Raw genomic sequence first — 15,490 nt, 5'->3', positions numbered from 1 at the left:
ACTGCCCTCTTTGAGTTTGCTCATCTTTTATTCCCAATTCGTCTAGTCTGCTGCTGAATGCCTCTATTGTATTTATCAGTTCTGTTACTGTATTCATTGCTTTGTCATTTATATTTTCTGTCTTTGTTGGAACTCTCACTTTGTTTGTGCATTGTTTTCCTGACCTTGATGGGCGTCTCTGTGACCGCTGTTTTGAAATCTTTATTTGGAAAACACTGATTTCAATTTCTTTTAAGGTCATTTTTGAGGTTTTAGCTTGTTTTTTTCTATGGAACGTATTTCTCTTTTCTTTTTCCCTTTGCCTTGTTTGCCTTCTGTTGGTTTCTATGCATTAGCTACAAGCTACCCCTTCCATCTTGAAGGGGTAATCTCAGGTAGGAGATGAGCCTTATTTTTCAGCTCTGCCCAACCTCTTGATCATCTCTGAAACTCTCGGGATTGTCCAAGGAGGCTTTTTTGTTCTTAGTGCCTCTGTAGTTGAGGGTGTGCCCAGACCTGTCAGTGTTCCAACGGGGAGGAGGATTTCAGTCAGCACTTAGATGCAAGATGAGTGGAAGACTGAGCCTCCGGCAACAGCTTTTAAAGTATGTAAACAGACCTCTTTTAGGGAAAGACTGGGAGACGTAAGTTTCTGTATGCTCCCTCTGCACTGAGCTCTGTGAAGATAGCTAGCTATTTAAAAACTGCTGTTTTTTTTTTTTTTCTTTTGGTATGCTACCATTTCACTGAGCTGTGAACATAACCCCCCCACTGACTACCAGAACAGCAGATATGTGCACAAGCTCCTTTACGGGAGATACCAATGACCTGGAGCGAGGCAGGAGTGGTCAGATGGCACTAGCTGGCCTACATCATCTCTGGATAGTATGGAAGTCAGTCCCTGGAGTGTTACATTAGAAGCCTGCCTCTTCAGGCTGAGGCTTTTAAGATATAAACAAATGAGCCTCTTTCATGGAAAGACTGGGTGCATTCTAGCCTGTTGCCTTTATGCTGTGCAGCTGGACAGGGGCAGTGTTAGGCATGGTGAGTCCCCATGAGCCCTGTAAGTACTGTCTCTTTATTCACTCTGGCTTTCTAGACTTTATGGATGCTAAATGTTTGGGGAGCCCATCTCTCAGGTAGAAGGACATATTAAGAGCTGGGACTCAAACCTTTACTACTCAGAGAGAAGCTAATAGTTGTGATTTCCTTCCTGGCTGTGTGTCACCATAACTGGGATGGGGTTCACAGCAAGACTGTGGCTCAGACACTCCTATGTTGTTTTAAATTAGTTTCTATTGGAGTAGAGTTGCGTTACAATGTTCTTAACTTCAGGTATACAGAAAAGTGAATCAGTTATACATCCATCAACTCTTTTTTAGATTCTTTTCCCACATAGGTCATTCCAGAGTACTGGGTAGAATTCCCTGTGCTATACAGTAAGTCCTTATGATCTGTTTTATATACAGTAGTGTATATATGTCAGTCCCAATCTCCCAACTCCCCTGGTAACCGTTAGTTTTGTTTTCTACATCTCCTAGTGCTGGATGTGGGCTTTTTTGTTTGTCCATTGTTTATGTACAGGACTCACTCAGCTATTTCCTAAATGTCTTTGAGAGGGAACTACTCAGTGTGTAGTTGTTGTAGATTCCGTGTTTGTGTGCAAGGAGGGAAGTTCAGGATCTTATGTTGTCATCTTGATCCAGAAACTCCAGTGAAACTTCCTCAGTGTGTAAATCATTCTGTATCTATATAATGGTGTACTGCGCTTGACTTTAAAAATATTCATTCAAGAAGCATTTCACTGAATGCTTGTTGCATAAAAGGTGATCAATTGGCAAAGAAAATGAGCAAGACTTAGTCTTTGCTTTTAAGGAGGTTAAGTACTTAACTAGGGAGAAAAAAATGAGTTGTACAGGAAGGTGGATTTTGAATATCATGGTAAGGAATAAAGTGGAAGGAAAGAGAGAAAGAAGGAAGAATTTAGTACCTTGCTTATGATGACGGTATCATGTTGTTCAGTCGTGTCCAACTCTTTGCGACCCAATGGACTGTAGCCCACCAGGCTCCTCTGTCCATGGGCTTCTCTAGGCAAGAATACTGGAGTGGCATGCCATTTCCTCCTCCAGGGGAACTTCCCTACCCAGGGACTGAGCCCATGTCTCCTGCATTGGCAGGCGGGATTCTTTACCACTGAGCCACCAGGGAAGCCCATGGGTGTGTGTGTGTGTGCATATATATACATATATGCACGTGCACACACACACACGCTCAAACTTATCAAGATGTATACATTAAAAATACATCTTTCCCTGCACTCCCCAAAGCTTATTAACCCCTTAACTGTCTCCCAGGGTGTGTGGGGAGTATGTGTGTGCATCTGTTTGTGTGTGTATGCATGTTCTTGCACATGAGAGATGCCTGGGCTGTCTCTGCTACATGTACATAGGGCCATTGGATCTTTATTTTTGATTAATTTGTTCTGATTTTTTGGTTTGTTTTTTAAGGGACTGTAATGAACAAATGTCAGGACACCCAATGCCAAATAAAGATATTGTATTAAAAAAAATACATCTTTATCATTTATACCTGAATGAAGCTAAAAAAGGCAGGTAGGTAAAGGAAGAAAATGCGGAAAACTGGTACCTCTATACAGTTTAGAAAGTGGGAGAGATGTTCTGGAGGCTGATCATGATTTCAGAGTGTGTTCTATTTTTATCTGGTTTTATCCATAACATACTCACGAGAGAGGTCTACCTGGCAATCTTGAGAAAAAGCCTTGAAGTAATGTGCTGAGGACACAGCATCACCTATGTGATAATCTGGCATAAGATACTTAGCCTGAATCCAGCTGGGAGTAAACAAGCAGGCAAATCCCCAATGAGAAACATCCTACACAACAATTGGCCTGACCTCTTCTGAAATGCCAGTGTCCTGCAACATCTGAAGAGGCTGGGCGAGTGTTCTAGATTAGAGGAAACTCAAGAGACATGACAACTAGATGCCAAGGGTGACCTTTCATTGGCTTCTAAATGAAAAAGATAAAAAGCTATTAATAGAAAGGATATTATTGGCAGAATGTGGGATATCTGAATCTAAATTATATATTAGATAATAGTGGCATATCAGTGTTAATTTCCTGAGTGTGACTATGTAAGAAAAGATTTTTCACCTTGGAGGATACATGTTAAAATGTTTAGGGGTGAAATGTTACTATGTATGAAATATAGTCATTCAATGAGTAAAACTATACATGCACAGAAAACAGGAATATATATAGTATATACACACATACACACAGACACAAAGATGTCAACATAAATAAATACAGCAAATTGGCAAAACGTTGACTAAATTGCAATTCTGCCCTAAGTTTGAAGTTGTTCTAAGCAGTAAAGGAACCTTTTAACATTGTTTAAACAAAATACAAAACGTTCTTTAAAAAGAATGACTGGGTACAAGTTAAGGAGTCAGAGATAAGTTGTTGGGAAGACAGACTTCGTCCATTTCTATTTGTCTTATTTGAAAACATAATGTGAACTTCATAGCACACCATCCCATTAAAAAAAATGTACAGAATGCCCACATGGTACACAGAGACTTACATTTGCTAAGTATGTCATGGTTTGAGGAAACACTCCAACTCATTAGATAGATCACCTAGTATGACTTCACCTGTACTTCTCTTTACAGAGTCCTGGGGTTATATATTGGCATTCTACCAGAGTATGGTTCAGCAAATCCCAGCCTTATCACACCTTGGAGCTTCAAAGCATGAGGATACACACTGCATTTATTTTAACACATGTGCATCTTTCAAGAAGAGGGTCTTTCCCTGCCCCTTCTTTACAGTGAGGACTCAATGGACATGAATTTGAGAAAATTCAGGGAGACAGTGAAGGACAGGGGAGCCTGGTGTGCTGCAGTCCATGTGTTCACAAAGAGTTGACACGACTTAGCAAATGAACAACAACAGTGGGGGGGGGGATCACCTCTCATTCAGTCTCTTCATAGAACAAACTCACTAACAATAGAGCTTATCCATTGACACTGGCAAGTTATCTCTTAGCCTAACTCAGCCACTGGCAAATGCACTGCTGTCCTTGTATTTGGGTCTGCCATGATTCTCCGAGCTCCACAAATCATCAGGCCCACAGCCTGAGGTGTACTTTAATTTGGGTGCTTTCATAGGCATGCTGCCTCAGGGCTCATGGTGACAGGTCTAAATAATTAATACTTCTAAGCACCCAGGGGTTTGTATCTCACCTCTCAAATATGTGACTTAGCTTCTCAGGCTGGGCTTACTTCAAAAAAGGAGAAAATCCTGCAGTAGGAAATAATAAGACATACTAAAACTCCATTGTTTTGGGAATGTAAGGACTTTAAAAAGGCATATGTTTTCAGATGCTGAGCTATTGCTTACATTCCCAACAGTCAATTAGCTCGATTCAGATCTCAGATGGAAGCAAGAGCAGCCGATGCCCTAAATCACTGAGGTGTGGCAAAGCTGAGAAAACAACTTCAAACATCTCCTCTTCCTTCACAAAAGAAATGAAAGCTGGCTTTTATTTATGGAGTTAGCTGCTTCACTTTTTGGTCTTAACGTTCCTTCTCAGTCTGGAGAATATGACTTGATGTGTCTACACCTTCCAACACTACTCCCCCATCAACTAAATGGAGGTCCTCCCCAAGGCCCTGAAACCAAGCACCTTTGTTATATTTCTCCTCTCACACCTTTCAGCTCCCCATTCTGTGAGGTTCACTCTCAAATCCAGACTGCCCTTTTACCACCTCCTCAAAGACAGTGTCTCCACCTTCAAAAGGATCACCATCTTCTTCCAACCAAGTCCTCTCCCCTCCTTTCCTTACATTTTCTAGTAAGTCCCCTGGTCTTGGGTACTCTATTTTCAAATAAGTCACAGTCATCTCCTCCTATCCCATCCCAGACATCTCTTAAGCATCCTCAGAAGTCCCATAACTTGGCCTCTGTGACTGCCTTCTCACTTGTCTTTCAAACTATAGAAGTTTTACCCTGGGACAGATAAAGCTGCCAGAGTGCATCTTTGTAGCTATCTCTTACCTGCTAAATGATGCTCAGTGGCTCTGTGACACCGACCAAACACCTCTGCCCAGTATTCACATCACTGTGTTGTGAGCCTCACCTTCCTCTGCAGCCTTACTTTCCCCCACTCCTGCTGGGATCCTATCTTTCTAATGTCTGGAACCCTGGCTCTTTCCTGCCCTTGGCCTTCATCTCTCCATCTTCAACAAATGCTCAGTTCCTCCTCTGTCCTTCAAAACCCTTCACAGATATCAATTCATCAAAAATCCTTCTCAGATCTCCTAAATGACTGAAACTTTAATACCACAAGGCCCTACTCTAGTAACTGAACAGCCAGACCTTAGAGGGTAAGGGGACTGTGTCTTTCATCTCTGTACCCCCAAGGCATTCATGACAACCTCTGGTCCATAGCTGATATTAAATAATTGAGCAGACAATTTAAAAGTTGCTGCAAATAGTTCATCATTTCCAGACCTTAAGAGATGACAAAATCGAGGAGTAGCTAAGACGGACACTTACCCATGGATTCTGAAGTTTGACTGCCAACCACCCGGAGCAGCATAGGCTGGCTGCTGTCTGACCTCTGAAGAGAGGTAGAAGGAGAGGACACCGTTGTGCCATTCACCTTGGCCTCGGCCTGGGGCTAAGGCATCCAAAGAAAATAGAATTATTTTTCATAATAAACACTCAAACAAATACATAAATATAAACCCATTATAGACACTCAAGACTCTGAAATTATGATTTTTCCTACTTAGAAATCTCCCACAAACAGTTAAGTTTGGGAAATTTCACAGTTGATAAGGTCCATGGATACTGTCTTTGTACCTGAATCATACCCCCTTAAAAGTTTGAAAGACAGTACAGCTACAGTGGAATAAGATATAGAAAATCATTACACTAACTGAAAGATGTAGAAGGTCATGTGAGAATGTTGAAATCATGTGAAGTGAAAGTGAAAGTCGCTCAGTCATGTCCAACTCTTTGTGACCCCATGGACTATACAGTCCATGTGATTCTTGAGGCTAGAATACTGGAGTGGGTAGCCTTTCCTTTCTCCAGGGGATCTTCCCAACCCAGGGATCAAACCCAGGTCTCCTGCATTGCAGGCGGATTCTTTACCAGCTGAACCACAAGAGAAGCCCAAGAATACTAGAGTGGGTAGCCTATCCCTTCTCCAGTGGATCTTCCCGACCCAGGAATTAAACTGGGGTCTCCTGTGTTGCAGGTGAATTCTTTACCAACTGAGCTACCAGGGAAGCCCAAATGAGACCATAAAAATGTAATGGAAAATTCACACTTTTGTGAAGTATTATGCAATAAGATGGAGAGACCATATCTCAAAATTTATAATTCCCAGAAAGCCAGGACTATGTGCAGGGAAGGGTCTTCTACAACGCAATATCCTGCTACATTTTCAATAGCCACTTAAATTATGTTTTAGGGATTATCAAAAGAAACCAAAGGCATACCACAAAATAAGAGTAACTGCAAAAAAGAGAGCTCCTGATTTTCAAGAGGTAAAAATTTCACTTTCGGATACCAGTAGAAACCTTTCTGCATTTTTTTCCCAAGATGAATTTTAAATTGGTCAAATAAAACACATTTTCATAGAACACAATCTGGAAGCAACATAAAACAACATGCTCATTTCGTTCCTATTCTTATATCCCTTGCTATCTAGCACTTGGCGAAGCACACACTGAATAATGACCAAATCAATGTTTGCTGCCTTTCTGAAAAGGACTGAGAGTTCTAGTTCTTAGTTGTAAGTGGGGAAAGTGGATTTTTGTAAAGATCCCATGTTAGAGAGAGGGGTGTCTCACTTGCTCCAGCAGCTGCCTGAGCCTGTGTAACTGGGACTCCAGCTGTTTATTGTGGTCTTCCAGGATTTGCATCCTGGCTTCCAGGCGGCCTTTGTGTTGACGCAGTAGCTTGGCCTCAGCAATGAGCTCAGCATCCCGGGGACTCTGTGGCGAGGTGGGCATCATCTCAGGAGGGGACGGCAGTGGGGACAGGCCTTTATGTTCATGCTGCTCCTTGAGACGATCATATTCAGCCTGCAGATTCCTATTTGGCATCAAAGAAGTGGGGGGAAAAAACAAGGGAAAAAACAAGAAAAAGGAAGTTGAATATCATCACCACATTTCTTATACTAATGGCAGAGAGATATATCTGACCGCCACCAAACACAATAGCAAGCAAAAGAGAGGCACTTAATGAATGGTTTTTATGATGACAATTTTAGCAATGCTTAAAGAAAAAAACAAAAAAACAAAATAAAGTTTGAAGCGTCTGCCTGGTGTGTGTGAGGGGAGATGCTTTTCAATCTTCTATACTTCTAGCCTTGTGAGTGCTATGTTTACATAATTAAGCAGCAAAGGAGTTAATCATTGTGTAAATATTGCCTTAGAATGTCATCGGATTATAATTCTTCTACTTCTATTGACACTTGGGTTTGCTTAAACAAATGATCAAATATTTTCAACAGCGTGGTAGAAGAACATAGTAAGAGTGTACCCATGTACCCACCATGGTGCTTTAATATACTTAACATATGCCATATTTTCTTCAAAATTTTGAAGAAATAAAATATGACAGTTACAGCAGAAGCTTCCCCACAAGTTCTCCTTATTGTATCAGTCCCCTGCTCACCACTACCCCTAAGGAGATAAAGCCATCCTGAGTTCCATGTCCAGCATTACCATGATATCCCCATTACTAGGTTGAACTTAATAAAGCTAGTGATATTCAGCTTTTTTAAACCTACATAAATGGCCGTTTCATGCGATTCAATCTAATAGCATTATTTAACATAGCATGTTCTTAAACTTTAAGAACTTTGTTGAAGCATATACATCCCATTCTAAGAGCTGCTTTTTGCCTTCAACATTCTTTTGCAGCTTGAATATGCCATCCACATTCTCCTGTCAAAGATCATTTAGGTTGTTCCCAACTTTTCCCAATACAAACAGCGATACAACGAACTTCCTTCTACCTGTCTCCTTGAATACTTGTTTGAAAGAGTCTTTACAGAATATATGTAGATGTAAAATTGTTGGGTTCTAGCACCACCATCAACATTGCCACAGATCACCAAACTGCTCTCCTAAATGTTTTTATACCAATTCGCTCTCCCACCATCAGTGAGTGAGGTTTTCCATTTGGCCACATCTTCAACAAATCCTTGGTGTTACCAAACATGTAAGTTTCAGGTGATGGGTACATTTTATTGGTGAGGCTGACCTCTTTTTTTTGGCTGTGCCACACAGCTCATGGGATCTCAGTTCCCTGACCAGGGATCAAACCCGCACCCTTGGCAGTGAAAGCACAGAATCGTTGGATGGCCAGGGAATTCCTAGGGGATGAACGTCTTTCATCTTAGTTGGCTTTTAATGTTTCCGTAGCTGCTTCCCTACTGGCTTGTCTTTTTCTTATGCAAATTCTGGATATGTTCTAGATGCTTATTTATTGCCAATTATAGCATAGCAAATACTATCTCTTAGCACAGCTAATTTTGACTTTTACTCTTGGCATCCTATTATACAACAATTTTTCATTTCAAAACATTTCTCCATGTTTTCTGAGTGTCATGTTTTAAGAAAATCTCCTGTACACCTACATTTTAGAGTTTACAACTCTGTTTTTCACATTTACAACTTAACCCAGAATCTTTTGTTTGGTGTGAACATGAAATCTAACTTGACTCCCCCTGACATAGATAACTTATTAAGCCAGCCCTGTGCCTTGTATAGGCCACCTTTCCCTGACTCCCACTGATTTCAATGGCATTTTTATAGTCCATTGAGCACACATAAATACACAAGTGTGCTTCAGAGGTCTCTATTCTCTGTGGTTGGTTTATTATTTGTGTGTCCCTGTGCAAATTCCACACCTTGGCTGTGAATATCTTGTGATCTGGTAGGCCTGCTCACTCCCACTCTGTTCTGCCATAAAATTGTCTTGGCTCTTCATATCTCTTTGATCATCTCTATGATTTTAGAGTCAAGATTTCCTATTCCAGGAAAATCCTTGTTGACATTTAGCGTTTGAGTGACACTGACTGTATGGAATAAAATGGAAACAGCTGACTTTGCATTATTGAGTCTTTACATCAGGGCTGTGGTTAAGCTCTTCAGTTACCCCAGGCGCCTTTTATGTCAAATAATCTCCTATAACTTAATGTGTTTTTCCCCTAGCTTTTAAGTTGAATACTTAAGTCCTTTCTTTTTATGTTTTTTAATAGAGACATTTAGGGGTATGGGTTTCCTTCTTGCTTTCAAATTGTTGAGAATACCAACAGAGGGCACTTCTGTTATTTGGTACCTAGCAAATGATTAGAACTCTTGGTATCCTTCTTCCAGTTATAATGAACACCAAAATAGGATGGTAGATTTCTATTGTTCACAGATGTTATTTCATTGGGTTAGAGAATGTCCTAGCTACAAAGGTGGAAGATCTCTATCAATGAGAAAGGACAGGAGAAGAAGTAGTGAGCAGTCAAGAAGAGTTTTTACCTTGTCCAGTTGGAGGAGGAAAAATAATCTTATGATCAGGCTTCCTGTTATGTGTGTGTGCTCAATCGTGTCTGACTCTTTGCAACCCCATGGACTGTAGCCTGCCAGGCTTCTCTGTCCATGGGATTTCTCAGGCAAGAATACTGGAGCATGTTGCCATTTCCTACTCCAGGGGATCTTCCCAACCCAGGGATCAAACCTGTGTCTCCAGAGGCTCTTGTTTTGCAAGAGGGTTTTTCCTCTTAGGAAAATGTTTTCTGTTGCTCCATACCTGGAATGAACGTTCCTCAGGAATGGCACATCTTCCAGAACGTCCAGTTTCAAAATGCTGGACCTCCATACCAAAGAAGATTTTATTTCAATCCAATTTAATCTCTTTTTTTGTTTTTGTTTGAAGTTCTACCCAGGGAAGAACCCTAGAGGAGGGCATGGCAACCCACTCAAGTATTCTTGCTGGGAGAATCCCATGAACAGAGGAGCCTGGTGGGCTACAGTCCATAGGGTCACAAAGAGTCAGGACACGACTGAAGTGACTTAGCATGCACAAAGATCTACCCTATACCTAATGTTACCAGTTTTCCAGGAATCTGTTTCAAGTAATACAGGGAAATCAGTCAATGATCTTTTTCATTTACAGGAATATACTCTATTTGTATTGACTGAAATTCTGTCTGCTGTCAGTCTTCACAGAGAGTTATCATGTAGTTTGTTTCCTAGCAATCTGCCTTGACAAAGCAGTAATAAGAAGAAATTCATCAAAATAAGTTTACCCTTAGCTAGGTTCTATACATAGGTCCTCTGGGTATAAGCCAACACAAGTAGTTCATGTTAATTAAATCCAATTTCTGGCCACTCAATTGACAATCATCTAAATGTTTCTGTGAACTTGAAGCATCATCCACTCTTCAGAGGGTTTCATTTCATAGAAATTATTATCTATGTTTTTCTGCTTGAAGTATCCGCTAAAAGAAATCCACCTTCATTGAAATGTCCCAACTGATAACACCTTTTTATATGCAGAATCCTATTCAAAACTCTTTCTACCAGAGTGGGTCATCCACAATGACCTTTTTGAAAACATTGCTTTTAGACATGGGCTTCAGAATAGTACAACAAACGACTACCGTCTTACCACTTATTTCTCACACAGTTATCTACCTTTTCCAGAGAGGTGTTTGTTTGGGCCTAGTTTTCCATGAAGCTCTCCTTTAATGAGTTATTTATAAGCGCCCTTGTTCAGAAACCATGGTTTAATATATACAACATACTGCATTTCTGTTTTTATGTTTTCCAGTAAAAAACAGAGAGAACTCATTTGAATCAGTCAGGACTTCCCAAAGCTGAGCTGTAAAGAATACCAATTGCTCTACACAGGCCTTTCTTGCCTTCCCAGATGTTTGAAATTTCTCTCAGGAGACCGTTTCCTTAAAGACACACATCATTCTTCAGTTCTGGAAGATTCTTGGTGGTTATTGCTTCTCTGCCATTTCCTCCCTTCTCTTCTTCTGAACCTTGTACTAGGTATATTTTACAGCCTTATGGTCCATTCCCTATCTTTCTTAATTGCTTATTTATATTTATCTGTTTTTCTTACTGCTTTGTATAGTGAAGTCCTCAGAATCATCTCTTTGCAATTCCTTACTTCCTCTGGGTCCAGCCTAGTTTACCATATCTATTGAGTTCAGGGGGAAGATCCCCTGGAGGAGGGCATGGCAACCCACTCCAGTATTCTTGCCTGGAGAATCACATAGACAGAGGAGCCTGGCGGGCTCCAGTGCATGAGGTCGCAAAGAGCTGGACATGACTGAGTGATCAACACTTCAACTTTTTCACATAAGTATGTGTATGTCTCCCTCCATGTGTGTTTTGGCAGGACCCTGATTTCAAATTTCTGGCTCTGTGCCCCGAGCTGGTGAGGAGAATTCTGTTGTTTAGTCACTAAGTCGTGTCTGACTCTGCATTTTAATTACTGCTATTCCAACAGGAGTTGAAAGTTTATTGACTAAGCCCCACATACTACTGCCTAGCCCACCATTTCTGGTCCACAGAGATGTTCATCTTGTTTTAAAGCACAGTTACGACTTTTTAATTTTTTTCACTCCATATATTACCTACCACTGGAAAAATAGAAGGAGCAGAAGACGCCGCCTCAAAGCAAAAGCTAACATTATATTAATCAGAAAGCTACCAGGATGTGTTGATTTTATAAATGTCTGATCAAGGTTTCCTCAGCACTCATTCAAATCTAAATTTACCACAGCAGGGTCCAATGAACCAAACAAGTACCTTCTCCTAAACAAATATGTGGCACACATAAAACTTCTATTAAGCTGAATAACAGGTCTGAGTTTGAAAGAATACTTTTTTCCCCTGAAGTTCTGAGGCAGGACAAGTTATAATGGCAAAGGTTAAAACAGCCAGAAATAGCTCAAAAGGAGGTATGTTTGCCAGAAACCAAGTAAAACATGAAGTTTTTCGAGTCTAAATTCTCTTTTACAGGTATTTATACATTTTCAAGATTACCAAGAAAAACTGATGTTCAAAGAGTTGAATTAGAGATAACTTTTACTATACATTTCCTAATAAATGTGGTCATGGTTACAGAGTGGTTTTAGGGGTTGGGAAATATTTATAAGGGCTAAAGGGCTTAAGTCATTTTCTTATATTTAAAAACATCTATGTCAGTACCCTTTAAAGTATATCATAATGCTACATTTTTTTGGATACAGTATTTATAAAGCACATAGGTGATATAGCATTCCCATAAAAGATCAATGAGATACCACTGTTCCAAGGTGACTCATTTTAAACCTTAACCACAAGTATACAATCTACTCATTTTAACAGTTGGCGGTCGATTTGTATTATTACTGATATATATTTTGCTTTTCTTGAAGTTATACATGCACATTTCACTCCTATTGACTCTCTAATTGTTGGAAGGTATTTGTGGAGTCATTTCAACATAGATGAATGTATGTCAGGAATCAGATGCCGACTCCACAGAGAATCTATTTAGGCTCCTGATTATCTTGTAAATTATATTTCTCTGGTATCCCTAAAGAACACTAATTCAAATTCACTTCACATGGTTTCTGTCACCACAATTTCTTCCTGCAGCCAGTTATGCTAAAAAAAAAAAAAAGTCTGCCATCTATTATTAATTTATTCTCCACAGAGTTTTAAAAAATCCCTCCATTCTACAACTATGTAGCTCTATCTGATTAATTTTATGTCATCATGTGTATAAATGTGGTGGTCCAGATACAAATTTGCATTAAATATTTTTTTCCTAACTAGCTAATGGATATAAGAGACAGAAAAGAGAGAAATCAAATTGGCTTTACCTCCACGTGCTGAAAACATGAAAGCATCCAGCCCCTCTGGCAATCATAACTAGCTCTCTGCTAGTTGCAATAAAGAACATTACAACAATCTTTGTGTAATTTCTATTAATCTATTGCTGTCAATCAAGTGTTTTCAGTGCAGGTCATGTACTCTTTAAATAGAACCTCCTTACTGTAATTAAATACTTGTATGAAGATCACTTTTCAGTGATCATAGTCTTAACAGTCTTATACATCCAACTGTATATCAAAGCATGAGCACACATAACATCTATTTCATAAAGCGAGAACAACTACAAAGGTTTGCCTCTAAAAAGGTTAGGTCCAGAGAAATCCAGCTTTACCCTCGTATAGTATTAAAAGCTGCTAAATCATATCCACCAATGTGGATTTGGGTACATGTAGTAAATCACACAGAACTACTATGGCAATTATAAATCCGGCAAATTAGCAGTTTCTAAAAAAAAAAAAAGGCAAAGACACATTTCATAAGCGTGAGGTATTTTAAAAACTGGAAATTGCACAGAGCCTTTTTCAATTATAGTTGAAATATTTAAAGCTATACTGTAAAGTTTTATCAAACACAAAGTCAAAAATACCCCTAAACCAGAGAAAAAGAGACATTAATATGCCTTGGCACTACCAGTGTTAATTAAGGAGCCGCTCACAGGGTGGGAAGTAAAAATATGCATATTTTAGGTTTGCCTTAAGCAAAACAGTAAAAATGGCAGGAACCCCCCAGGCTCTTGTTTCCAATCCTTCTCTCAGCATTGTCCCCTTGTAATGCATTCAGAGCTCTTCATTTCCAACCCCTTTCTACTGAATAAACCTTAGTGGGATTTTATAATCGTACCATTTCTTCCAGTGATATCTGCATTGAAACACAATATTGAATCAAGTAAAGAAATGTGAGATAATTTTTCTTTGGGCACACTGTCTTTTTGGTCCCTTTTGCAACCTATGGGTGAGGCGGGAATTAGAAGAGGGCTTGAGAGAATGGTTTGGGAGTCAGAAAGACCTTGATTCAAAGCCAGGCTATGCCAACTGCTGAGGCTAGAAAACTGCCCTAAGCTCTTACCATGTCAGGAGGCTCAGTGGGCCAGTGCAGTCTACAGTCTCTATGTACAGCTCTGTTAGAACCAGGCCTGGCTCATTCTAAGTATTCATAATTATTATGACTTCTTTCTCCCTATATTGTCTACTCTGTGGATTTGCAAACTTCGGTGTGTTGAAAGCTACTTACCAAAAAGTGAAGTCGCTCATTTGTGTCCGATTCTTTGCGACCCCATGGACTGTAGCCTGCCTGGCTCCTCCCTCCATGGGATTCTCCAGGCAAGAATACTGGAGTGGGTTGCCATTGCCTTCTCCAGGGGATCTTCCTGGCCCAGGGTTCGAACCTGGGTCTCCCACATTGCAGGCAGACTCTTTACCATCTGGGCTGCCAGGGAAATCCCTACTTACCAAAAGAAAGCACTTAAACTATCTGAAAGAACAGCAATCTAGTAAAACCTACTGAGCTTAGCACTATATATATATATATATATATATATATATATATATATATACATATATACATACACACACACACACATATATATATATATACATACACACACACACACATATATATATATATCACTCACACACACACACACACACACACACATATATATATATATACATACACACACACACACATATATATATATATCACTCACACACACACACACACACACATATATATATATATACATGCTTCCCTGGTGGCTCATCTAAAGAACCCACCTGCCAATGCAGGAGACGAAGGTTTGATAGCTGGGTCAGGAAGATCCCCTGGAGAAGGCAATGGCAACCCATTCCAGTATTCTTGCCTGGGAAATCCCATGGATGGAGGAGCCAGGCAGGCTATACAGTCCATGGGGTTGCAAAGAGTCAGACACGACTGAACAACTAAAGAACAACACACTCGCTCTTTATATATATAGGTTAGCTTGAGAACACTTACAAGTTGATTCATCATATTTTCTTTAATTCTAGTCCCCACCCCCCATCACTATAGTAGCTACCCCCAGAATCTGGTAATTACTCTATATTTTCCATCATCTTTGCTGTAGTAAAGTGTATCACAGCTGACCATCTGGGCAAAATGAAATCACTAAGCTAAGATCACTAGGATGAGATTTCCTCAGATGTGACCAAATTTGCTGGGCATGTGACCACATGATAAAACTTTACCCATAGATTATTGTAATAAACTGTTCAGACCAAATTTACAGGGTTAATATATTTAGATATACTCTATTCTCAGGAGTTGTCCTTGACATAGCAATCTATATCTTGCTCAAGCTCCATGAGACAGAACCTGACAGTATTAATTGACTCTAGTTTGCTTTTATCTTCAATGACTGAGATTTTTTTCAAATTTGATCAAATTCCTGATCAAGGACTAACACAGTATTATCTAAGAATAAGTGTATTAATCAGAGGTTCAAAACAATAAGAGTTCATTTTTAAAAATCCCATTATACTTAGAAATAAGGTAGACAGACAAAACCCAAGACGAGTATGACAGTGACTAGTTTTAA

At 39.8% G+C, this 15,490-nt stretch overlaps 1 protein-coding gene across 9 annotated transcripts in view; it reads right to left on the bottom strand.

Annotated features, from left to right (window-relative positions):
* DMD (dystrophin) overlaps nt 1-15,490 on the bottom strand; it is a 2,671,852-nt gene that overhangs the window by 33,117 nt on the left and 2,623,245 nt on the right. For all 9 annotated transcript variants that reach the window (XM_070365439.1, XM_070365442.1, XM_070365443.1 and 6 more), the window contains 2 exons: nt 6,868-7,111; nt 5,561-5,684 (listed from right to left, as the gene is read on the bottom strand). In XM_070365439.1, the coding sequence (XP_070221540.1) occupies nt 5,561-5,684; nt 6,868-7,111 (368 nt within the window). The remainder of the gene's footprint in view (nt 1-5,560; nt 5,685-6,867; nt 7,112-15,490) is intronic.

This window comes from Bos mutus, chromosome X (genome assembly GCF_027580195.1).
Source record: "Bos mutus isolate GX-2022 chromosome X, NWIPB_WYAK_1.1, whole genome shotgun sequence".
NCBI classification, from domain to species: Eukaryota; Metazoa; Chordata; class Mammalia; order Artiodactyla; family Bovidae; genus Bos; species Bos mutus.
Note: the sequence above shows the minus strand (reverse complement) of the source record. Positions and strands in the feature narration are given on the sequence as shown.